The 21826-nt window shown below is 45.0% G+C and overlaps 1 protein-coding gene across 1 annotated transcript in view; it reads right to left on the bottom strand.

The window, feature by feature from the left end:
* KRI1 (KRI1 homolog) overlaps window positions 1–18671 on the bottom strand; it is a 97596-nt gene extending 78925 nt beyond the window's left edge. Inside the window, exon 1 of the mRNA XM_085600690.1 lies at window positions 18514–18671. Coding sequence (XP_085456816.1) covers window positions 18514–18622 — 109 coding nt within the window. The 5' untranslated portion in view covers window positions 18623–18671. The remainder of the gene's footprint in view (window positions 1–18513) is intronic.
* Window positions 18672–21826: the final 3155 nt, after the last annotated feature.

The raw sequence follows: 21826 nt of genomic DNA, 5'->3' as shown, positions 1-21826 counted from the left end.
GAGACCCCCAGCATCTTCTATTATCTGGAGCAGGCCCCCTTTCTGTCTCACACCCTTTTCGGCAGGAAGACAGGCAGGAAGCTTTAGCAGGCCCAGGAGGTGTGTCCACCTCTGACAAACTCAACCCCTCAGGTGAGGGAAGCGAGGTAAAGCCCACCCCTCCGTGCCTGCCATGTTGCTGATGGGGGGCATCCCCCAATCAGGGTTAGGGAATGTGCTCACTCCCCCACGTGGGGTGAGCACACAAGGGTGTAGTCACCCTTAGGTTAGTAGTCCACTGGCTACTACCTTGAGACCCCTAAAACTCCCACTAAATAGAGTATTTAGGGAGCAGCCCTGAACCCAAACTTCAGATTTGACGACATAATAAGAATGACCAAAGAGCTGTGCAGAAGTGGAGAAGACGACAACTGACTTGGCCCCAGCCCTATTGGCCTGTCTCCTCCTCCAGTGACCCTGCTTCCCAAAATCAGCATGGCCCACAGCCAGCAACTTAAAGAACCCCAGAGGACCTGTGCTGTCTTCGACAAAGATTCCAGTCTCCTGTGGACACCCGATTTGTCCAGCAAAGAACCCAACACCAGTCTCCAAATCCAGGCACATCTGTGACACTGCACCACTCTGCACCCAACACCGACGGGCCGAGTTCGAGTGAACCACTTACCCCGAGACATTTCGGCGATCCTTACCTTGTCTGAAAGACGCCTGCAGCCTCTGTCCGAAGGGTCTCCCCCAACTGCGACCGGAGCCAGCTAAAGAAACTAACACCAAAAGGTACGCCTACCTCCTCCACCCCCAACTTTTGGGGAGACCAGCTGACGGTGCCCAGGTATCCCCCAGCTATCCAACTTACCTGTCCAGTCTGGGCCGCCTTCGTCCAGCCTCCTGGTCCAAGCCTCCAGCATTTCGTCCCGACCGAGGTCCTCCAGTGGGAGCCCGTCGCCTACTTTGCACCCTTCCGCCCGTGTGCCGCTGGAGGTGCGCTGCTGGTGCCTACTGGAGGCCCCCTTTGTGCTTACCTTTGACCCATGGGCCCTGACCCAGAAACGGCAGGCATCATCTACCTGTGACTGGTGCTCTTCCGAGTGCCCCCTGTCTCCTTAGTATTGCAATGGGCCCAACCTCTCCTTTGACCTCCGCACCTGGGCGCCCCAGTGCTGCACTCTCCTTACCTTCCTGACCCTTGCCCAGTGTAAGAACTACCAGCCTGAGACTGAACTGCAAAACAGTTTACGTACCTGCAAACTTAACACTTCGTTTTTCTCCATAGGATTGTATGGTGGATTTTTCTCTGAAAAATGTTCTAACGGTTGACCCTGTCTTGTACTGCAACAAAAGTAACTTAGTGTCTTTAAAAGAGATAGCCTGCTTACTGATATACTGTAATGCCTGCCCTAAATTGTGTTACTAGTTTGTTTCACCCCAAAACAGAAAAGTAACTACAAAGTAACTAGCAAGTAATCTAAAGTAATGGCAAGCATTCAAAAGAACTTACATCCCATTTTCTTGACTGTAAAGTAATGTGTATGCTTCTGCACAACTAGAACACACTGTATCTTGAACAGTATCATTGTATTGAAAGTATCACTTACCTGCTACTGAGCAAATCTTGTCTCTAGTAATAAAAATGACAAAGTAACAATTTTTTATACAACCAATTGGTCTGGATTCAGTTTAAGTGTGTGACATAATTTCTTGCCTGAGTGTGTACAACACATGCTTAACACTACCCTCTGATATGCCTGACTGTTTAACCACACAACAAAAAACAGTAAGGTATTATCTACTTTAGCCTTTGCTATACCTCTGGGGATCCACTGGACTCTGCTCACACTATACCTTACTTTGATACAGTATATACAGAGCCAGCTTCCTACAGGGAGGGAAAGATTAGAAAACGAGGGAGTAACACCTCCGAATGATCTGCGAAACCTATTCGTCCAGTGTTATGTATTGCCAGTGGAGGGAATGATGTTGGAGTCTCCCTCCAACTGGACAACCATGGTCTTGCAGATCCAAACTAAAAGGACTTAAAGCCTGCAGCTACCGGGCGTTTGGTGGCGGACAACTTCTAGCTACAATTCCAACAAGGTTGAAAAGCACAGGATCCACGTCCACGCATAACTTTGAAAGAATGTGCAGGATGGTGGCTGTAGTATGGTTGACGCAGTTAAAAGCCCCTTCCACAGTCACGAAAGGCAAACAGGGGCAAGGTGTCACTGAGAGGCCCAAGGAACTGGTCGTAGCCCGCAAGTCCTTGAAGCTATCCAGCGCTGAGTCTGCCTTCTTTCCTAAGAGAAGAGTCACATTGAAGGGCATGTCCATGAGGTTGGCCTTGACATCCCCTGAAAGGCCACCTTCGACAAAACTGCTTTGCCCAGCGAGTAAATTGTATTCAGACCACATCTAATAATGAACTTTGCTGCATCCCTCCCATCTCTCACTGCTTGGGAGAGCACAGCCTGAGCCTCCTTCAGGACTTGTGGCAGCACTTGCGCAACCATTTACCATAAGGTATGTGAGAAACAGGCAAAAAGGCATGCGGCGTCACTGCCTGCAATGCTAGGCTGGCGGAATAAAATGACATCTTCCCAAGTGCGTCCAGCCTCTTCGATTCCCCGTCTGGGGGAGCAGAAGGGAATGCGACATGGGATGTTGAGCTTAGACTACCAAGCTCTCAGGGGTAGGATGTTGGCTGAGAAAACGTGGCTGAGAAAACGTGGATTACCCGGGGCAGGGCGACGGAGGCATGCTATTGTCCTATTCACAGGAGCCTTATGCTTGGACCAAATGCCTAGAAGGAGGTCCGTTAACAACCGGAAGCAGGTTCTATGAGAATAAAATGTAGATTGTCCGCAGGTGGGGCCTCGGCATCTGCCAGTTTCATTATACGCAGATGATGCGATCCTTATGGCCAGAACTGCCAAGGGTTTGCATATTTTTATTGAATCCTTTCGTTCATTTCATTAGGAGCTGGATTTATTAGTGAATGATAAAAAATCTTTTGTGATGGTTGTAGGGCCCCCAATCCACCATATCAATCTCCTCTAAAGTTGGGTCTTCCCCCAGTGCCAAAGACCGGAGTATTTTCTTATCTGGGTCATATTGTTCGACTCTGCCCTTAGGTGGAGCCTCCTGGTTAAAAGGAAAAAAAAAAAAAAGAGAGGATTTTGTCAAGGCGAACGCTGCTGTATTTCATTTTGCTACATAGTTGGGCAGCAGACCCACTGGAGCTCTTTTACAGATGTATAGGGCTAAGTGCATTACCAAAGCAGTTTACGGGAGCGAAATCTGGGGATATACCACTAAAAGTTGCAAATTGTGGAAAACGCTTTTTTGAGACTTGTGTGTCCAGCAAACTACCTCACCTTTTCAGTGCATGGAGAAATGGGAGTGACCTATTTAACAGACATCACTGCCTTTCGTCCCCTCTCCCTCTGGATGAATATCTGGACCTGGCCTAGGATCCAACTGAGCATAGAGATCAGGATTGCCTGGCTCTGGATTACTCCCTTAACATCCCCTAGATTAAATATATCATGGACTGGTTTTTTTAATCTAGGCAGGGGAGACTTATTTAGGAACCCAGATAGGGTTGATAAGCAGAAACACAACTGGGCAAAAAAAAAATAATAATAATAAAAAAATTAACAAAAAAAACAGGACACGCTATGTTTTACCATGTTTTGCAGTATTTATACTGCACCTAGGAAACAACATATCATCCCAGTATTGAAAAAGGCCAATTTTATCCTGGATCGACCCGCCCTTGTATACCTGCAAATGCTTCCAGGAGATATCATTCTTAACATTCTCAGCTTTTTAAAAGTTGCTGTTAGACTGAGAAATAGTTGTGATTAGACCCCTGGGGTGGGCAGGGCAGTAGTCATTTTCTTATTACTTCTTCTATAACTTATCAGGGTATTTATTTTTTAATGGGTTTTTATGTGATCATATTGAGGATGATTGATATTTGATGTGATTGTTATGGTCTGTATCACCTTTATGGTTTTTATCTCAAAGACCGAATAAAGTTTATATTGATTGATTGGCATCCATCAGTGCTTCATTGAAGGGCAAAAGAGGTTTGGAAGGGAAAGCCCCAAGCTGGAGAACTTCAGTCAAGAGGTTAGTGTTGACCTGCACCGAGGGCAGGTCCAGGCCAAGGACCTCCGCTGCCCTCTTCACCACCATAGCATGAGACACTCCTTCCTCTGTAGCCACAGTAGATGGAGAGAGCATACTAGTATCTGGAGAGGTGTCAAGACCACTGGTTTCCGCAAGCTCCTCATACAGTCCAATTCCTCACCATTCTATAGGGTCCAGTGACCCCTTCCACTCTTCTCCCATGCCTGTATCCTCAAAACGTTCAGGCAACGACCTAGAGCCTTGGCACTGGAATTAGCATTGAGCAACGCCGTTCCAACAGAGTAGTTGGAATCAGAATGGGGCTGGCACCGCAAGCATCGACTTCAGGACAGGCGCCGGGGAAGGTCGCGTTGGCATGACTGGCTCGGATCTAGATCTGGGATGATCCATGAGACCCAAAGCCGGTGCAGTCTGCACGGAACCCGATTGACCCCTTCTGACCGCGCAGGGCCAGCAGGCACACCAAAGGGGTTGTCCGCTCAAATACTTGGCGCATGGCCTCGTAAAACTCTTATTTGAGCGGTCGCTCCAGCTCACGGAAACCGGGGAAAGCACGGAGTCGAGCCTGGCAAAGGCTCTGCAAAACCGTGCCTGAACGTTGATGTTCCGCACTCATCAATCCTCAACGGACAAGGTAAAGTCAAAGTACGTCTAGACTACTACTTCTTCCCCGAATGTCCAGAGGACTGCGAGTGTGATGAAGAATACTTCGGCCTCCTGGAGCGGTCCCGTAACCTTCTCTTCCTCGATCGGGATCGAGACCTTCTAGGAGGCGCACTATATGGTGTCGAATGCTGGGTCTCAAGTAGCTTTAAGGACCACTTTCACAAAGCCTTTGGCGCCATGGCCCGGCAGTCCGAGCACAACTTTGAGTCGTGGTCGAGCTGGAGACACCATAAGCACACATGGTATGGATCGGTACCAGACATGGCATGGTGACAGGCGCCACATGGCTTAAACCCTACCTATCTAGGAGGCCATCATCCCTCGACAAGTAAAATAAAACGACAAAACATAAAAAAAAGTATGTCAAAAAGAGACAGAGGGGTAGCTCTTCTCCTTATCAGCTCAAAAAATAAAAAAAGAACTGACGTCTGCGTGCCTGGGTGGAGCCTATATAGGCGACTGTGATGCAGAGCCGAATGGAGCTACCCGATGGCGTGGAGGGGTACTCAAAAGTATATGGATCGAGTCAGACACCTGGGAAATTCAAAAGGTAAGGAATCTGCAGCTAGAAGTCTTTTTCAGATATGAAAAGCACACAACTTAGTTGGCACCCAAACTTCTCTTTTGAGTGGTGGCCATTTGCTACAAATACAGAGTGGTCAAACTCCACATCACTAGGTGGGTAAATACAAATGCAAATTTGTCAGATTTACAGCCTCGAGAAAGGCTGGGGCCCAGCTTGTGAAGCAAAAGCCTTCAAAGGGCAGGAGAGTAACTTCACTGAGGGTCTGTAGTGCGGAGGATAGTAGTCCCCTTGGCAGAATGAAGATGCTAGAAGCAGCGCTGTTAACGGGCCTGCAGGGGGCCAGAAGAGCCCGCGAAAACTCTACCGTAAGATTGGGCAGGTCAAATTTGGTGGGGCTTGAACAGCAAGCCACAGTGGTCAGCCCTAAATAAAACAAGTTTTAGTGGCACAGGTCTTCTGTTGGACCTTCGGAAGTGAGCTCCCATGAGTGTTGGGAGATAAAATTAAGAAGTTGTGCTTTTGAAGATTTCAGGGCCCACTGAGAGACCTCCCTTTTGCTGAACTCGAGTCCCCTCTGGCATCATCCACAAGAAGGAACATGATCAGTGCTACCTCACCTCTCCTTCGCCAAGGTTGATTCAATCCAGGATGGCCAGACCAACAGTTGTGGACAGTCTTATAGCCATTTGCTGTTGAGGGTTCGCTTGCAAGCAGCGCTGATGGCAAAGTTTGATACTGATTCTGCATTCAGGTTCCTGACAGTTCACCCAGAGTGCTTCGGTTTCTAGGTTTTGAGAGGGTCATTTACTTGGATAAATACATGCCTACGGGATGCACCATGTCCTGTGCATACCTAGAGATGTTCAGCTCCTTCACGGAGTGGGCAGGGCATAAGATGCACCCAGAAAGGTGGAGGGTCATGAGATGGATAACTTCCTCTTTGCTGAGGAACCAAGTTTGAGTGAATGCGCTGAGCTGCTTAAGGCTTTGCAGGTTTTAGTAGAATCCTGCAGTATCTCTCTAGCTGGAGACAAGACAGTGGATCCAGTTATCTGCCTCTTCTTCTTGAGCATTGAGATTCAATCATTGGCTGGAGTCAGTGACTGCCGCTTGCCCCAGGACAAGCTCCTAGCACTTAAAGGGAAAGTAGCAGCAATGGTGGGGAGGGAAAAGCAACCCTAATAGAGATTCAGTACATGGTAGGTAAAAACAATTCTGTAGCCAAAGTAATCTACCACAGGAGGTTATTCACATGAAGAATGGCCCTCTTGTTAGCAGGCCTACCCAAGAAACACCACCAGTAAGGCAGGAGCAGATGAGGAGGCTGATCTCACGATGCGGGTGATCTCACGATGCGGGAGATGTTATTATGCGAGTTCACATCTAACATATTTGGAGAGACCCCTGGGTTTATAGTAACTAGATAACACTGTTTATGGTGAGGGTGTTGGTGCATTATCTCTATGTCTTCATCCCAGTCAATTTCTCGTGAGGTGGACCCACCTCATTGACAGGACCAATCAGGAAGTAGGGGTGGACTTGACCTAATCCTACTCAGATTTGGCTGGTATAGAATATGGCCAATCGCGCCCCTCTTCCTGATTTTTGTTCCCATCTCGAGGAATGAGAAAAGGAGGTAGGAGTTAGATCTCTGCCTGGCAGATGTTCTTGATGGTTGACAGAGGAAGACCACACCTTGCCGGGCTGTGGTGCGGTGCCTATATCCTACAGGGGAGCATTAAGAAGGCACGGAGAAAGTGAGTGGCTCCACCCAAGCGTTCATGGCAATTGTTTGAAAATACCTTTCTCCTGAAGTGGGCAGTTTAGGGAGAATACAGACTTTCTTGTGGCTCTCTCATCTGTGACCTTGATGGAAGCACAAGGGTTGGTGGGATGGTTGTTTCGTACCAGTCGCATTCATAGGCGCGGCCGACGTTGTGCCATTTATCTATTTTCATCCTCTACTAGTGCATGCGTGTGGAGGCAGTATCGGCTAGCAAAGCATGCACACTGTTATTTTAGGATGATGCGCATGTTCAAGATTTTGTTTCTTTCAGCGGTCATCTTCTGCCCAATTAAAGGAACACTGGAAGCAGGTAAGTTGCTGCTTTGACTGCTGGTTCTACATATTTCTTGGAATTAGTTGATGTCAGTATTTTTCCCCATTTTGTTGTTCTTTACTCTGCCAAGATGGGGAGACTTAATAAAAAAGTAAGCATATGGAATCCTCTGGTATGTGTTTGGATTCTTTATCTATGTCCAGGTCTTCCCCCAGGAAGAAGTACAAAAGATCTCTAGATCCTCATGGGGATAAATCGTTTGAGGAAACAGTTAACAGAGTGCTACCAGATACCTTGTGGGATTTGAAAGGAGGTGCATAAGAAGGTGGATAAGAAAAGGACTAATGTCTTCCTACAGTGGTGATGAAACAGAGGAAGAGCTTACTCAATCATCAGTTTAAAGGCAACTAATTAAAGATATGGTGCTTGAAATATTGTCCAGAGTACAAATGAATACGGGGTTCTCTGCGTTGGAGCTTCCTTCTACTTCTATTGAACTGGTCTTGAGGCAATTTGTAAAATCTCAAACACCTTCTTTACCTATTTATAAACATGCGTCTGATGTGATTTAGAGAGAATGGAAGGACCCAGACCGAATTGGGATGCCTCGATTCATGTTGAAGCTCAACCCTCTGGAAAATATAGATAAGAAGTTTCTGAAATCAGTTTCAGTGGATTCCCTGATTGACAGTTTAGCTGGTCATACTTCAATGGCTTCAGAAATTATTATCAAAGATCCTTTGGGAAGAGGTGTGGTGCAGCGGCCAGGGTGGATGACTCTGGAACACAGGGGCTCACGGTTCGATCTCCAGCGCCGGGTGACTCTGGGCAATAGCTAGCTAATTCTTCCCGACGGCCCCCAGCACTGGGACACCTCTCCGGAGGTAGCTGGGCGCTTTACAAATGCTGGTAGTTCATTTCATAAAAAGGAATTTGTCTTTGAAAAAAATCATATGTAGCTTCCAATCTACCAATACATGGAGGGATTTATGGAGGATATACGACCCGATCTATGCTGGCTGATTTTAAGGTGCTTTTTAAAGCAGTTCAGGAAGCAGAAGAATGTTCAGACCTGATTGAGAGCCTTGATTAACAAGCCAAATTTCTGTTTGACATTTCTTTCGAAGTTGTAGGGCTGTAGCATTTCCACTGAGCCACAGTAGCTGCAAGAAGGAATGTTTTTTTCCAAGACTGGTACATAGATTATGCAAAAGAGAATGCAACCCTTCGAATGACTTTTGAAAGTATTAAGCTCTTTGAACCGGAATTGGAGGAGAAGTTACAAACACTTTTTAAAGGAGAAAACGCCCTTTTCTTTTAGACAATACCAATCTTCATCATCAGTCTCTTCTAGTTTTAAATCTCAAGTCTTTTCGCCAGCCATCTCGGGGAAAATATAATCAAGGTTTAAAGAGACAGGAGGGGAAGTCCTTCAAATCTCAGAATGACAATAAGAGCAGACGCCTTTCAGGGAATAACAAATCTAGATCCTTACCACGCTTGAAATGACCCACATTAGCCAGATGGAGGGAGGATTACTCACTTTCTGGAAGCTTGGAAACAATCCACCTCTGATGCTTGGGCCCTACAGATAGTGGAGCATGGCTACAGAATGGAATTTCCCTTCACTCCGCCGGATAGGGGGACCATTCTTCCTCGTGAACTGATAGGCAAAGAAAAGTTGGAGGCTTTGCAATAATCAATACAAGCACTAATTGAAAAGAATGATACAATTCAGTTTCCACACCATCAGCAGGGAAAAGAAATTTACTCACAAATGTTTCTGGATCCAAAAATAACTGGATTCCATCTCATCATATTACTGAAGAATGTGAACACACGTGAAAAATATACTTTTGAAGATGGAGGCAGTACAAAAGATAATTCCCATGGTTTTTCCTATGAACTTTCTATTTACAATAAATCTGATGGATGCATACTTCCATATACTAATTGTGTTGAAGCACCAGCGGTTTCTGAGATTCTACGATTTTGGCATCCACTATCCGTTTCAGGTAATGCCCTCTAGTATCAAATTTTCCAGAGGGTACTCACAGAAATGATGGTGCCTCTGATAGCTGTCCTACATTTGCAAGGGCTAAATGTTTTTCCATGGCTCCTGGTGACTGAATCAGAGCAGTAAGCTGTGGAAGGTCTACCATAGATGGAAACATTTCTACAAACACGTTTTCATTCTCAACTATATCAGTTGAACCCCCGTCCCAAGAGTGAATTGCTCAATAGTCAGGAAGGCATGGTCTATTTCTCTCAAGACAAAACTGCAAGGTTGAGACAGGCCTTAACCCCCGAGGCACAGGGTCAAGACTGATTTGCATATGGCCATGTCTGAACTGGGGTGGCGTAGTGGGCAAAAGAACGATGGATTTAACCCAGATCTCTTGACTGGGGGAGAATGTCTGCATTGTCAGCATTCCGTCCATCATTTGTGTGTTGTAACGCTTTTCGCCCTAAGTGGGATGGGTATTCCCAGACGTGGGACCCGTGCTCACTACGCCACTGGAGTCAAGCTATCCTGGCTGATGACGGCTGATAGCCAGAAACCGGTCCTAGGATGCTTGATTCCGGTCCAGGGAAGACATGGCTTGGCAGTTCGGGCTGGACTGTTCCCATGAGGCACAGGGTCAAGACTGATTTGCATATGGCCATGTCTAAACTGGGGTGGCGTAGTGGGCAAAAGAACGATGGATTTAACCCAGATCTCTTGACTGGGGGAGAATGTCTGCATTGTCAGCATTCCGTCCATCATTTGTTTGTTGTAACGCTTAACTCAGTTGCTGGCACAACACAGCCCCTGCAAGATAGTGTTTGAAGAGTAATTCTAGGACACGTGGCATTGTGAGTTTTTCTGGTGCCTTGGGCGAGGTTGCATATGAGACCATCTCAACTTTTGGAATCCAGGGTCCATGGAGTATTATAAGGAAATACCTGTAACTAATCAAGTTTCAACACAACTTCAGCGGTGGCTGAAGCAATCATGGCTGGCCAGAGGTTTTCAGCTGATCAGGATCTAATCTGAGGAATCTCTCAGCTGAGGGAAAGTCGTCATGGAGTTTTGTAACCAATGTCCGTCCCTTCCTTAGCACAGAGAACTGAATGGGATACGGCTTCATTTGCTTGATGTGAAAAGAGCACTAGTGATTTACTTAGATCGTACTAAGTCTTTCAGGAAAACAGACAAATTGTTAACTTAGGGGAGGTAACCAGGGTGGTAAAGCCAGGGTCGGATTGGGATCACAATTCGGCCCGGGCACCTGCAAAAAAGTGGCCCACATTCCCGGATCGTGCCCCTTAACGAAACAGCATTTGGCTAGTCTCATGGGGCTGATTTTTAGAGAAATGTATGATTCTTTTTTTTTGTAGGGCTCATTTAGCCAGAAACATTGGTGAAAACTAGAAGCACTACATTTTGGTTGGGCGGGCGAAGTGAAATAAAAGTCCAAAGGCCACAACTCCTGATTTGGCTATGTTGATATGGCCATGTTTGCCACCTGACTGTTCACAACCAAAGAAAGGACTAGATGACCTATCTAGTGGAGAAAGAAAATCCCTGCAGAAACTTAGGGAGGACACAAGCATAACTATCAGAGAGGCAGATAAGGGGGGAAATATTGTAATCATGACTAGTAGCGATTATGATACAGAGATCCTTTCCCAACTGAATGACAACACCCATTATGAGACACTTACGGGAAATCCCGTTTGGAAACTTACTGAACACATTAATAAACACCTGAGACAATGGCATTGCATGGGATTGTTGAATGAGGATGAGATGAGCCATCTTAAAGTTTTTTGACCCAGATACCCTTGCATCTATACACTCCCGAAGGTCCACAAGAATCTCTCATTCCCTCCGGGAAAACCTATTATTTCGGGGAATGAGGGCCCTACTGAGAGACTGTCTGAATATGTGGACATATACCTTAAGCCGCTGGTTCACAATTTACCTTCTTATATTCGTGATACCAAACATATTCTAGGAATACTTTCAGATATAGTTTGGGAGGATGATATGACACTAGTCACTTTAGATGTCACAGCGTTGTACACTAGCATCAGGAGAGAATGCGGACTGAGAGCTATAAGAAAGATGTTGAGTGTCAGATCAGCCAGCACCTGGGAACAGACTGAATTGATCATTAGTATGATCGAACTCATACTTGACAACAATGTTTTTATCTTCAAGGACCAATGGTACAGACAAAAACAGGGCGTTGCCATGGGCTCCAGGTTCTCACCTTCGTATGCCAATCTATTCATGGGCTGGCTTGAGGAGGTGTGGATCTGGAGCCCAATAGGTAACAAATGGAATCACGCCATCTTGTATTGGGGTCGTTATATTGACGATTGTATAATTATATGGACAGGAGACAACATTAAACTAAATGAATTTGTTAAACACCTTAATGGGAATGAGTTTAACATTAAATTTACATTTGACATCAGTAAAGAAAAGATTTCATTCCTGGACACAGAACTCTACATTAGAGAGAATAAAATTCAAAGTCGATTATATCGCAAGACTACAGTATGTAATTCGATATTGCACGCCTCTAGTGCTTACCCCTCACATCAAATAAAAGCTATCCCATATGGAGAGCTAATCAGAGCTAGGAGGAATTGCAGCTTTGACCCTGAATTTGAAGCTTGTGCCAATGACATGATGGCACGTTTCAGCAGAAGAGGATATGACAAGCAAGTATTGACTTCAGTTAGATCTCGCATCAATAAAATCAAGAGACATGAAACCCTCAAAGAAAACAACAAATAACTAATAACAAAGATGATAAGATATGGATGGTTACTAATCACAGCACACTATCCAAGGTACTTATCAAAAGCTTGAATAAACATTGGCACATTTTAAAGGGAGATACTTCCCTAAATGACTTCATTAAATCAAGACCTGATATTACATATAGGAGAGGTGTGTGCCTCAGAAACATTCTCAGCCCTAGTTACCAGACTCCGACCAGAAATAAAGACTGGCTTACCGTAAAAAGTGCTGGTTTCCATAAAGGTGGACACTGTGTGGCGTGTAAATGGGCACACAGTGGAAAGAAAGAATTCACGGGACCAGAAGACAAACAATATAAGATCCTTAACAATATAAATTGCATGAGTACGTACGTAGTGTATATTATTGAATGCAGATGTAACAGAAAATATGTGGGCAGCACCATTCGTACACAGAGAAAGAAGGAGTGAACACATAAGAGCGATTAAACAGTGTGACATCAGATACCCTGTAGCGACACACATTGACCAATGCAGTTCACAGGGCAAAAATAAAGACTTCAGATTCTATGGAATAGAACAAACACTTAGACACCCAAGGGGAGGTAATCGTGAGTTACGGAGGAGTGAAGCAACTTGGATCCTCAGATTACGGACTACTGAGGTAGGACTTAACATTGACCAGAAGCTACATTACTTCCTAGGTACTTAATGAGATGGTTATCAGCATAACATTAGACAAGTGACCTCTGAGTAGCGATAACTCATAAGTAGAACTGTGGGAACTATCAATTCAGAATGATATCTAACATGCAATTCAGTGTGAAGAAACTTGATATAATATACAGTAGATCAGCTAACGGTCAATGCTGTTATTCAGATGTTAAGGAACTAATATGTTTGAAAAATATATTTGGAGTCTGTAAATCTCTGTGACTCCACTTAAAATATAGATGTTTTGCTGTCAATATGGCATGTTTTTGCATGCTAATTTTTAGACAGTACGTCAATTATATGTGAAGAACTTTGCGCTTGCGAGCTACACATTATCAATATTTCTATATTAATAGCGGTCATTACTTGGCGCTTGATTAATTTTCCATTTACGTTTACATTTAGACTATTCCACTATCTTTTCAATTTCGGCCATTCTCCTCATTCTGAACACTTTAACTACACTACACTCACTCTACAATGTATATGTGCAGTGAAAATAATGGCAGTAGCAGTTATACGCATGGTAGGATACTTAGCGTTTGTTGCAGAATGAGGAGTAGCTTGGTTTTTACAAAACCTGGATAGGGATTTGCCACGGATGTACTATGTATATTGATATTGTATACATTGGCACGAGCACAGATTTCAATGGCACTGAAATAGTTTTGGGTTGATATCTTATTGGTCTTTTCATATTCACCACAATTCTGGCTCAGATTAGAAATATGGATGGTGGCTTTACATTTATGCACCACATATATCGTTAGGTTTATCCTGGTAAAGCACCCTACTCATGAGTACTTTTATTGTAGCTGACTTACCGATTTGTGAAATCTATATGCACCGCTATTGGCGGTTCTGGACGTTTGGCTGCAGCTTTGTCTAACTCACGGACATGAGAAACCCGTTTTGGTGGTCTATTTTCATATTCAAAGATGGCGCCGGTATTAGTTGTGTCTCAACACCGGATACGGTGGGACACGTGATGCTGTCTATTGGTTGAAAAACACACGGACACGGAAGAGCCGGCCTTGTACTCGAGGTTACGGGCGTGAGGCTGATCTGGGCATGTTCAGACGTGGATGTGGTAAGCTATCAAGATTTACGTGGTAGAATTTTATATGTACGCGAAGCACTTAGCATTAAGGAATAGGTGGGGAGGATGCTCACATTGGTTGATATAGTTGTTGGAAATAAGCAAACGTTGTGCGCTGAAATAAGCTTATCTTTGATACCCCCTTTTATCCTTTGGGGGCAGCAATATTAGTGAAAATGGTCACCTTGTTTCACTCCCTATACTATGACAAGCGTATTAACGATGTTTATACTTACTGCCCTTGACATATCTCTCAGCGTTGCAGATTATTGTTATGAACGCAGGACGTTTAGTTTACATGCATTAAATATATTGGGACACAGGTCTATGAATTTTGTCTAGCTATTATTTTCGTGTAAGATGATATAGACTTATTACTAGCACTGGTTCTCATTCTATTACAGCTTTCCACGCACGTTATCACTTTTGAATACAATACACTTCTATAGAGAAATATTACTCACGCCGGAGGATCGTGTGGGTCGGAATTAACACCACACGTTAAGTAAGTGTTTAACTTGCAGGTACTTAAACAATTTGTGAGATTGGAGCAAGTGATTTTTAATATAATAATTTGTGTAACATGGGCACTTATATAGATTATTGATTTTACCCACAGTGGACAGTGACTAAGCCGATACAGGTTGGTGAACCCTATGTTTATACACGCATGGTTGGTAGGGCACTCACGTGTGTAGGTTTCATATTAGGTTGTGGTTCTAAAATTGTCACCGCACACATTGTTGTAGTGGTGACTTACTATTACGTGACACTCTTTACACATATTTAACACCGCTTCTATTGTAAATGTATTTTGACTAACAATTAGAATAGTAATTATCTGCGTAGCTACATGCTTCACTATTTTCACCATATTATTGTTTCAGCAGAGTGAACTTGATTCACAGTTTTGAATTGGTCACGGTGGAGGAATGAAGGTGCTCTCTCTGCAAGAAATGTTTAGGTTTATTGTTTTCAATGACTGGGATTCCTTATATTTTCTATGTAGCCTTGAAAAAGTCTCATGTAAATTGTGAAGGTGACGAAACACGTGTAGGCATTTGGTATTGGCTTTTCCACTGAATCACAGCGCTGGATATTAAAGAAGGACATAGAAGAAAAAGACCGAGTCTCACATCAGAAAATTCTTTCTGAATTTATTGTTGATGAATTTCCACACTAAGAACATGGTGATATTATTTCTGTTGTGTGCTAAGGGTTTCATATCTATTTGTGTACTGTAACATTACCACAGTCGGGTTGGAGGAGTTGGGTGGTTCTCCTCTCCCATTTTAGCACCACACCAAACACCTATACCCAATATTATTTTAGTGAATATTTCTAGGAGCGCCTTCCCTATTGATAAATACCACTACCTTTGCTATTGACGTTTTCATTCTCAACTATATCAGTTGAACCCCCGTCCCAAGAGTGAATTGCTCAATAGTCAGGAAGGCATGGTCTATTTCTCTCAAGACAAAACTGCGAGGTTGAGACAGGCCTTAACTCAGTTGCTGGCACAACACAGCCCCTGCAAGATAGTGTCTGAAGAGTAATTCAAGGACACGTGGCATTGTGAGTGCCTTGGGCGAGGTTGCATATGAGACCATCTCAACTTTTGGAATCCAGGGTCCATGGAGTATTATAAGGAAATACCTGTAACTAATCAAGTTTCAACACAACTTCAGCGGTGGCTGAAGCAATAATCGCTGCCAAGAGGATTTCATCTGATCAAGATCTAATCTGAGGAATCTCTCAGCTGAGGGAAAGTCGTCATGGAGTTTTGTAACCAATGTCCGTCCCTTCCTTAGGGCAGAGAACTGAATGGGATACGGCTTCATTTGCTTGATGTGAAAAGAGCACTAGTGATTTACTTAGATCGTACTAAGTCTTTCAGGAAAATAAACAAATTGATTGTTAACTTTGGGGAGGTAACCAGGGTGGTAAAGCCAGGGTCGGATTGGGATCACAATTCGGCCCGGGCACCTGCAAAAAAGTGGCCCACATTCCGGATCGTGCCCCTTCACAAAACAGCATTTGGCTAGTCTCATGGGGCTGATTTTTACAGAAATGTATGATTAATTGTGTATTTTAAAGCTCATTTAGCCAGAAACATTGGTGAAAACTAGAAGCACTACATTTTGGCCGGGCGGGCGAAGTGAAATAAAAGTGGTCCAAAGGCCACAACTCCTGATTTGGCTATGTTGATATGGCCATGTTTGCCACCTGACTGTTTTTTTATCCGGCATTACCAGTATTTTAATGCCCTTGCCAGTACAAAAATGAAGAATATCACCTAAAGCTGGTATTTTCTCCCTTGACCGATATGTAACTTAAAGTTTAAACAGTAAACTTAATTAGAAAGCAGTTTAAAATGTGGTCTAAAGCTTCTTTAATGATAGTTAAAACTAAACAAAGGAAGAAAAACCATGCTAAGAAGGAATACGGACTTTTTTTTTATTACTGCATAAAGAATCCTCTCTTATTTAGTTCCAGCCTTGGCAGATTCTTAAATCAGGAGCAAACAGAAGGTAACAGTTTTTTTAATTGTAGTTTGATATAGCGTAAACTCGGAAAAAGGGCAGCAATTATATGCCCACCAGTTACATCACAGAAGATCACATTTATTTGTATTTTAGGCATTGGGCAATTGAGTCATTTGCCCAGAACCACAGGATGCGCAGGTGAGGCTGGGACTCGAACCTATTTCCATAGTTCCACATTCGTCAGCTCTGACCCTAACATTACCTCAGTTTACGTCTCTGGGAAAGGTGCTTCACAGCGAGGTTTATTCAAACATACACCCCACCCCCTCCCACCCACCAAGGCCTGAAAGACACTGGGGCCAAGGTGCCAATAACAGGCCCTCAGCAGTGCCATTCACTTACTTCCCCCAGCCAACTGTAGCCTAAGGGTGATTGCCTGGCAGGGGAGGGGTAAAGAAAAGCACAGAGCTGCTGCTGCTCCATGGGAGCCGAGGTGATAATGGCCCACAGCAGGGGAGTGGGACATTGCTTCTGGCCATCTGCGCCGGCCCCACGAGAGGCCAAGATAAAGTCTGCAGCGGACAGAACACTATTGGCCTAACGACACTGCTGAAAGAGACCCCCTCAGCACCTTCCTACCCATGATGCTGGCCCCCATTACAGTGGCCTGGTGGGGAAGACAATAAGGCGCTTTATTTATTTTTAAAGTTTTATATAGCGCTAGCTTGACCCGTGGGTATCAGAGCGCTTTACATACACACAGTAAAAACAGAAGAAAGTTGCATTACATAGTAGGAAGGCGGTAAGGAAGCAAAACAGAGAAAAAAAATACAACATGAAAAATAGGTACACAGTGCAAGGGAGGGAGAGAAAACAAACGAAGGTGGCTAACACAGTCCAGTCACCAACTATCCTTGAATGTCAAGAGAGAGAGGAGTCAAGTCGGACATTGAAGTCTAGGTTTGTTGACGTTGGTCAGCAAAGTATTTGTTGAGGAGATGGAGTTTCAGGTCCCTTTTGAAACAGGAGGAGGGGTTGCATCTGAGGACTCTAGGGAGAGCGGTCCAAATCCTGGGAGCGTTGCCAGAAAACGATCGGTGCTGAGTGGCTCTGGAGGCCGGTTGACAAAACCGGCCCACTGGTGACCCTTAGGCACCAGCCCATCAGCCAATGCCCGACTTCCCAATCCGATGCTGGGTAAAGCATCTATTATTTCTATAAGTCGATGGATTTGAGAGACCATTTCTTCATCCTATGAGTCTGCCAGTATCTCTCCACCGAAAGTATCGGAGGGTAGTTGACAAGAGAGGCATCTGCTTCTTCAGCAAGTAGTTTCTTTGGCAGAGGTCTGCCAATAGGGTACAGGAGTTACTCCTCGGACCTTTTAGTACCAAAATAAAATTCAGAGTTTGGGAGTGGAGAAAGATATTTTTGGCATAAAGTTTTGGAATCAGCCATACTCATTGAAGGTTCATACTGCTTTGATTTTTCTGTCTTTCCTTTTATTATTAAAGGAAGCATTTAAGTGCAGTAATGATTGAAGTGATTCTTCAGCCCGTGTACGCTTTGGTATTCCTCATGAGTAATTGACTGGGACGAGAACAGAGGAGGAAGGGATAATGTTCTGGTTACTTATCGGTAAATGTTCATTACCGTTAGCCCTTGTCACAATCATAATGGCCCTCCCAGGAGCTTCTTTCCTTACATGGTTTAGTGTGAAGTAGGACATATCTTATACCACTCCAATAGGGGTGTGGAATTAGGTGAAGTCCACCACTACCTGATTTGGTCCTCTGACAATTAAGTGGCTCCACCTCACGAGTAATACACTGTGACAAAGAGTAAGGATAATGAAGATGTCTAAAATTCCACCAGAAAGAAGGCTAGCAAACTCCACCCAAGGGGGTGAAAACTGTAAACTACATCCAACCCCAAGTCGTCCACCACTGGACTAATGTCAAACCCATGTGGTGAGGGTCCCAATCAATTAGGGGACTCACGCCAGGCGTCGTCTACCGCAACTCATTCCCCCACCCAGCTGCCCCAAGGACTCACGCCGCTGCAGTTCCTCCTTCCTTCTGTACGCCTCATACCGAGAAGCGAAGCGGGCATTAACGCGAAGTTCCGAGGACTTCGGCATGGTTGAAACGGAAACAGCGGCCATGCGGTGGGCCAATCGGCGTACAGACAGAAGCTAGCCCCGCCTTTTCCGTCCAAGACACGCTAAAGCATGGGCTGAACTCTGTGTCAACAGCCACAGACATTGAAGAGAGACAACTTGGAGCGGTAGTCACAGACCTACAGTTTTCGACATAGAAAAGGGACTACACCGGGTAGTGTTAAGACTAGACCAATAACTGCGGGAGTGCAAGAAAAATTATGCCTGCTGTTTTCAAGGCACAAAACACTTACAACAAACTAGGAAAGAAAATACTTATCTATTTCGTACACAAAACATGTGGGAAAAGTTGCAAATAGAAATGGTACATGAGGACATTTTTAATTTTATTATTCTATCCCCAGCCCTGTAACATTTTCGAGGGAAATTAAACAACGTCCGAGTATTGTAAATCAAGGTAGAGATTGGATTAGGCCAATTCAAACTGAATAAACCCCTAAAACCACTTAAAAAACCGCTCAGCAGTTGTAGAGAAAGTGAACTTAGAAAAAACACACACTGCTTTGGTGAAGTCTTTGTGAGCCCCCCTTCCCAATTGCTCTGATGACCGCACCAGTGCGGTAAAAGCTGACGAGTCAAACTTATTTCTTCGATAAGAAAATACTAGCTGCGACCAGCTGTTTCAAAGATAGAACTATTTTGACGTGCGACAGCTTTAAAATATTTTTACTGCATTGAAGGGTTTTTGAAATGGCACTCTTTAACAATAAGAGCCCCTTCAAGTGGGGAACATTACAAATATAGAAATTACATATTTGTTTTGCAGATTTATATAACGCAAACTCGACCCGAAGGTATTGGAGCACTTTACATGAGCACCAGTTATGTTACATAAGAACACATTCATTTTGTGGTAGGCTCGAAGAAGTTAAGTGATTTGCCCAGAATCACAGGACGTTGAGCCCACGCCGAGGCTCAAACCTGGTTCCCAGCTCCAAAGTCAGCAGCGCTCATTCTGCAGCTTCAGAAGTATTGCGGGCTGACCGACTGTCCCCGCAGGGGACCCTCATAAGAGGGCGGCCCCTTTAGTGCCACAAGATGGCACACTGGGCAGCCTAGTCTTTTGGCTGAGACCCCTGCTGGGGTCTCACGCGTCACTTCCGGCCGTGGGGGGGTTTCAGGCAGAGGTATATAGTCCTCCCCCGCCCCCCTGTTACTGAGGCTCCTTTAATAGCCACAACAACTCCTACTACCAAGAGTATAATCCCCAATTCTATCCACAAAGAGGACGTGCTACAGTGGTCAGGGACAGAAGAACTTCAGAGCTAACGCTCAGCAAGGAATGCCTTCCTTCTGGCTAACCTACTGTAGGAGAACGCCTGATACATTTTTTAACAAAGTGGCAGATGTTAACTTCAGCCCCTTGGGTACTAAACACAATACAAAGATGCGTTATAGAACTTTATGGACAGCCTTTCCAATCCGTGTTTCCACCCCTTACAAGATTCTCTTTCGAAATGTCCAAAATGTGATACAACACTTCTCCCCAGATCCTTGCGGTTTCTTCAGTTCCATCTTTCTCGTCCAAAAGAAAAACAAAAAAATGAGGCCGGTCATCAATTTCAGACTTTTCAATCACTTTGTCATTTACACCATTTCAAAATGGAAATGATTTTATATCTCAGGGATGCTTTACTCCATCATGATTACATGGTCAGGTTGGACCTTCAGGATGCGTATCTGACAATCTCTATTCCTCACTCTTGCAAGAAATTTCCACAAGTTCTATGGTTGGGCCAGAACTATTGTTTTACCTCTGTCCCTTTTGGTCTGTCCTCATCACCTTGGTGCTTCACAAAACTTATGAAACCAGTGGTGGCATACCTCAGGTCCTGAGGGATCTGGCCCATACTTTATTTGGACGATATTTGTGAGAAAGTGGCTCTGTATATACTGTTCCCAAATAGGTACAGTGTGTACAGAGTCCACAGTCCCCAGAGGTTTGGCAGAGGTTAAAGTTAGATATAACCTTACTCTCTAAAGTGGTAGCTTGGTCGAGCAGTAAGGCAGCATCAGAGGACAGTGTAAAGCCTTTGTTGTACACACTCAGTCAGCAAATGGTCTCACACACTCAAGAACTGAACTCTAGGCCAATGGTTTATATAAAAAATATATGCTTGTTTTATTTTAGAACCAACAATAGGTATTAAAATATACTTTCTCAGAATGAGAGACTTTAGTTAAATACTTTTGCAATCGTATTCCCGGACGTTGCCTCCATCCCGGAGTACTCCCCTCTGGAGGATAGAGTGCTAGATGGGCATGTACCGGACGCCACGATTTCATTAATTTACAAAAAACTCATCAATGATCGCTCGGGACTGCTGGCTGGCCTTTGTGAGGCGTGGGGGGCTGATGGATTGGAGCTGGATGACGAGGACTGGGTGTCTGCGGTGGCCCCCCCCAAAGAGGTGGCCATACCGGCTCGCCTTCGCTTCGTCCTGCTCAAGATACTCCATAGGGTCTATGTTACGGGGCCGAGTCTGATGCGTATGGGCTATGCTGTGGACGGGTTGTGTAAGCGTGGGTGTGGTTCTTTGGGGACCTTTCTCCATATATTGTGGGAATGCCCGGAGGTGGCGCGATTCTGCGTGGTGTGCACGAGGTCTTGCAGGCAGTTACGCATGTGCCGCTGCTGCCCGAGGCGAGGAGATGTCTCCTGAATGTGTGGGAGCCAACCGACTACTCAGTGCCGCAGACGTGGTGGGTGACTCTGGGATATATGGTGGCCAAGCGTGATATTGCGCAATTGTGGGGTTCCCAGAGGTCACCAACTGTCTCGGCGTGGAAGGACAACATGGATTGGTGTATGTTTCGGGAAAAGGTGGTCTATGTTGCGAGAGGTAAGCCTGGGAAATGGGTGAAAGTGTGGGGCCCCTGGAACGCCTACCGTGGGGGAATCTGTACCCCGCCGCTGGCGCCTGATCCGTCACCGGCCCCGTCTCCATAGCCTGCTTGTCTTCCTGGTTCTGGGCTTGAGTCCACTTTGTCTCCGTCCCGACCTATCCCCCCCCCTTGATATTCCTGTGGACCGGTAGGGTCCCCCCCAGGGGAGCACATGCTATTGATTCCGATTGTGGGTTGCCTTGTGGACTTGTTTTCTTCGTTATTTATATAAAAATGAAACCGTTGTGTGGGGTCCGGATGGTGTGGCTGCCAACGCTTCTTTCAACTCCTGTGATCTCTCTT

The sequence above is a fragment of the Triturus cristatus genome, chromosome 4_2 (assembly GCF_964204655.1).
Source record: "Triturus cristatus chromosome 4_2, aTriCri1.1, whole genome shotgun sequence".
In the NCBI taxonomy this organism is placed as follows: Eukaryota; Metazoa; Chordata; class Amphibia; order Caudata; family Salamandridae; genus Triturus; species Triturus cristatus.
Note: the sequence above shows the minus strand (reverse complement) of the source record. Positions and strands in the feature narration are given on the sequence as shown.